The sequence below is a fragment of the Sinocyclocheilus rhinocerous genome, unplaced genomic scaffold (assembly GCF_001515625.1).
Source record: "Sinocyclocheilus rhinocerous isolate Xijiao unplaced genomic scaffold, SAMN03320098_v1.1 scaffold1148, whole genome shotgun sequence".
NCBI classification, from domain to species: domain Eukaryota; kingdom Metazoa; phylum Chordata; class Actinopteri; order Cypriniformes; family Cyprinidae; genus Sinocyclocheilus; species Sinocyclocheilus rhinocerous.
This window is the reverse complement of record NW_015664019.1, coordinates 1,393,749-1,398,730: the sequence shown is the minus strand read 5'-3', so window position 1 is coordinate 1,398,730 and position 4,982 is coordinate 1,393,749. Positions and strand designations below refer to the sequence as shown.

The window sequence follows — 4,982 nt, the reverse complement described above, 5'->3', positions numbered from 1 at the left end:
GGGTGGGTCTGATTTATGAACATCCTGTTGTGTTGGGCCTCTGTGGAATTCGGCTCCTCATGTTTCAACCATGTTTTGACCAAATCTTAGATTGTCTGATTCGGTCTGATATCCTACACTATCTATCTATCTATCTATCTATCTATCTATCTACCTACCTACCTACCTACCTACCTACCTAACTACCTTTAATGCGGCGGGTTGTACATTAACAATTCTGAATAGTTCAAAATTAAGGCAAACAAGCTCATTTGAACACTTTGTAGTTGTCAATCCTTAGTAGAACATGTGCATTAATGTGATGTATAATACAATTCATATAGCCTTCTTTCAAGTGTGACATAATTGTTCAAATACGTTTTGGGGTCACTATATATATTCACTTAAAGTCTTAACAAACTACTGTCTTTCAAGTGTTATCATACACAGACAGCTAAAAAAAGCATTTTTCATTCAAAGAAATGTTCACAGGAACATTAGTTTCTGAATCCTGTCCTCTTTTTTACTCTGTCTCCGTTAGCCATCAATAATCATAAATAATCTTAGTTGAAATAGGCCAGAGCTTGACTGGGTCGGTGCCTTCTCACTGTAGGACTAGAATAACAACATTCTATTCCCGGCAGGGGGCCGATCAACAGTGGCATCAATCAGTGTAATAGGAACGCGCCAGGCTTTGCTATTAATTGTGCGGCTGGGCATGCAGAAACACAATTAGAGCAGTGGAAATTAGGCCATGTGTTTAGCAACTTGTAGGGGTCATGCTGGCACTCATATGTCATGTAGCCGGCTGGTGGGATGTTTAGAGTCAGTACGGGGCCTTTCTGCACTTCTTTGACATACGTATATGTTCAATATGTTTAGCATTATGCTTCTGGTAATGTATGGGTCATAGGATCTGAGTATACATTCTGTTCTCCTACTGCCCACTCACTTCAAATCATTCCACAAGAAGCATTTTATTTATTTTTTTTCGTTTTAGTACTATTTTTGTTGCTAGCATTTTTGCCTGTTTTATTAGGACGGAGAGCGATGGAGGGGACATGAAATGATGGAATATAAGGGCAGAACAGGCTTGGGACATTATTTAAGCTGGAATTTGCATCAGGGTTGTTTTGTGTGTCAGTTCCTCAATGTGAGCTATATTTGAAAGCATTTTTAATTTTCTTTTTTTAATAATTATTTTGAATTTTAAATTTGTAGTTTTGAATTCTCATTTCTCATTTTTATTTGCAGTATATTTTCAGTATAAATTACCACTAATTATACAACATTTTCCAGAAATATTATCTGAGTATGCATTTTTCAGTCAAATGTGTGCTTCCTCACTTTTGGAAAGCATCAGCGGCCACTAGTATTTATTTATAAATGTTTTGAATTGAACCTTTTATTTTTATTATTAATATTTATTTTCTTATATTTTAGTTTTAGTATGTTTTTATTTATTTAGTATGTGCTTTTAACATTTGTATTATTATTTTTCTATTATTGTTATTGATGACAATAATAATGTAAGTGCTTGGCAACATTTCTATTTCATTTCAACTTTTCATTTAGGTTAGGTTATTTTTTTCATCTAATATTTATATTATTTATATGCTTTTTTAGTTTTTTGTTATTAATATTTTGCATTTTTATTTGCATATTTTATCATGTTTTTATTTTAATTCTAGTATTTCTTTATTTGGTGTGTGCTTTTGTCATTTTAATAGGGTTTGTTTTATAATTATTGCTATTTATGATTCATTTATTTTCTAGTTTAGATTTAATTCAGTTTTAGTTCTTGTTTATTTCCAGATGGTAATTTTAGTGTTTAAACTAGGCAACTTTTCTAATTTTCATTTCATTTTTTTTCATCTAATATGTGTATTTTATTCCAGCTTAATTTTGATTAACACATTTCTTGAATCATTTTAGTTATAATTAGCAATAATAATCCTGTTAACTGCTAGGCCGTATTACTGTATGTTGCACATATATAGAAGTGAAGAGTCACTTTAGGAATAATACAATCTAATTAAACTGAACTGACTTGTCTGCTCTAGGTATTTGGATTCTTATTGTACTTGAACCTCTTTGAACTCTGTGTATTTCTGGGTTAGATTCAGTGATTGGGGGCAATCTTCTCAGAAACAGTCTTTTCAGATCTCATCAAAAGCATCAGTCCTGTTATTGAGCATCTGTGTGATGCCTCCTGTCAGTAGATGCTAACTGTCTTTGTTCTGTCTTAATGTAATGTTCAGTGACTTGTCAAGATGTACAATGCAATCTTCAGATGTTTTTTGACTCTTGTCTGTTCATTTAAAGATTTGAACAACTACATCAATGTTTCTGTAGAAATTAAGGATGACTACTCCACAGCACACACTTTTGACACTTTTCTATTTTGTCTTTTTTTTTTTAATGCACAGACAATTACATTGTATTACAGAAATATATAGCTTGCACAATACAGAAAGATTCTTCGGACACCCTAGCTATTTGAAATAGACTTCTGGGGTCAACTGACCTTAGTTTGAGATCTGCCATCCTAACGGCTCTAGAAATCTCTGGAGATTGAAGGTATAGTCTGATCTTTTCCATGGCTACTGACTAGAGCACATAGTGGAGCAGAAATGTTTAAATGAATTCCCTCCGGACCAGAATGGATTCATCTCATCCATTAGGATTCCCTTGAGATCCACCTTGCAGCTTCAAGTCCAAATAATTCCATTTAGACACATTTTAATGTATGTTGTGTTTCACGCACTGCTTGCTCCAGGTAACTGCTGAACCTCGAACGATCTGTGCTTTTAATTTCTGCCGGTTGTCTTCTCTTGTTTCTGTCTGTTGTATGAGATTTTGAGCCATAATAATGTATAACAGAGATTTGGAAAGATAGTATTTTGATAAATATAATTTGTCTGATTTATTGTCTGAATGCATCTCAAAACGTACCATTGACTCTGATTTTGTGGTTCCAAAACAGATCATTGGGATACATTACAGTAGGATACAGCCTTAAATTATTATTATTATTATTATTATATATACATACACATATATATATATATATATATATATATATACTCTAATATAATTCTCTCTCATCTACTTTTAATTTTTTTAATTGTTATTTTTATTTGTATTTGTTTAGCTTAAAAATGTTTGAGGAAGTTTTGAGTTACTATGTATTCTATGTATTTTCAAACTACATTAAAACTTTTTTTTTTAAAGCAAAATTATCAAGAAAATTTATTCCTTATGATGTGATCCCCGTCACTGTGTTTATGTGCAATAAATATGGATTCTATTTTCCATATTATTAAAATGGCATATATTTCCATACAATGGTGTGTTCACAATTTGAAATAACTATTTATTTCTATTTTTTTTTTATATATATATAATTTATATTTTTTAAATATAATGTATTCCTATGAAGCTGAATATTCAGCAGCCATTACTCCAGTCTTCAGTGTCACATGATCCTTCAGAAATCATATATTTAAAAAAAAATATTGAATCTGCCTTTTAATCTTTTTGTGGATTCTGAGATAATTTTCAGAAAGTTCATAAGAATGGTATTTATTTGAAAAAGAAATCCTTTGTCACTTTTGATCTATTCAGTATGTCCTTTGTGATTGAAAATATTAATTTCTTTCAAAAACAAACAAACTGAAATTTTAAAAACTTTTTTTTTTTAAAGCAAAATATCAAGAAAATTTATTCCTTATGATGTGATCCCCGTCACTGTGTTTATGTGCAATAAATATGGATTCTATTTTCCATATTATTAAAATGGCATATATTTCCATACAATGGTGTGTTCAATTACCTAGAAAAGCCCAACCATAATCGTGTTTTAACCCATGAAAACTGATTTCAAGACTCTGCTTTTTTGCTCAGTCCTTTGAAAAGCACAGCTGTATAATGAAATACAAATCACAATGACAAATCAGTTATATTCAGAGAAAAGGCTCTTAACTGAGATGAGTAAAATCTGGCTATAATTAAATGGTTACATGGCTTTAACTTAACAGAGCGAAAGATTGCAGATTTTAATGGCTGCCTCTGTCTTTTTTTCTGTTTTTTTTTCTTTCTCAGCTGTATAGTTCATTTGACTTTGGCCGAAAGTGGCAGCTGGTTCACGAGCGAGTGACTCCGAATCGCTTCTACTGGTAGGTGATGCATTCACAATCACACCTCATCTCCATTTCTCACACGATGTCACTAACTTACAATTTTATGGGCGAACAAGGAGAGTTTAGTCGAGTAATTGTTGACATTGACGTGTTCGTGATATGTGGAACGAGTTTGAGCAATTGAGAAGATGGATACGGTTGAAAGTTGTGTCCTTTTTTTGCCCGCTCTTATGCTTAGAAAATGCAGAGGCTGTTGTTCATGTCGACGTGAGATGAAAACTGCAAAGATGTTTGAGCTCTAAGACCTTTGTTGCACAACTCCTCTCCATTCAGTATCAAGACAATAAAAGAAAGGGAGAGAATAAGCATGGCAGAGGAAGATGGAAAGAAAATTGCGACATAAAGATGGCTGAGGAGAGTGAAAGAGAAAGGATTTGTACTCCACAGTGCATCTGGACTTTAAAGTTTTTTAGTTTTACAGATAAAGAAATGGATAGAACCTTTGGGAAAAAATCTCTTTAAATGATGTACACCCACATGAGATAAAGACTCCAGTAAGGCTGTGGGATCGAATTGCGATTTTTCTGTTTAAACTGGTGATTTTAAAATATGGGGGGGAAGAAAACACTCAAGATTTGCTTTTTTTGTAGGCCTGGACAATTTGAACAAAAATGTGTGAAATAATAATAATAATAATAATAATAATATTAATAATAAGTATATATATATATACAGGTGCATCTCAATAAATTAGAATGTCGTGGAAAAGTTCATTTATTTCAGTAATTCAACTCAAATTGTGAAACTCGTGTATTAAATAAATTCAATGCACACAGACTGAAGTAGTTTAAGTCTTTGGTT

General features: G+C 32.2%; 1 protein-coding gene across 1 annotated transcript in view; it reads left to right on the top strand.

Moving 5' to 3' along the window:
- Positions 1 to 4,982, top strand: part of LOC107729345 (VPS10 domain-containing receptor SorCS3-like) — a 198,891-nt gene that overhangs the window by 93,622 nt on the left and 100,287 nt on the right. Inside the window, exon 5 of the mRNA XM_016539811.1 lies at positions 4,084 to 4,157. Within this exon, the coding sequence (XP_016395297.1) occupies positions 4,084 to 4,157 (74 nt within the window). The remainder of the gene's footprint in view (positions 1 to 4,083; positions 4,158 to 4,982) is intronic.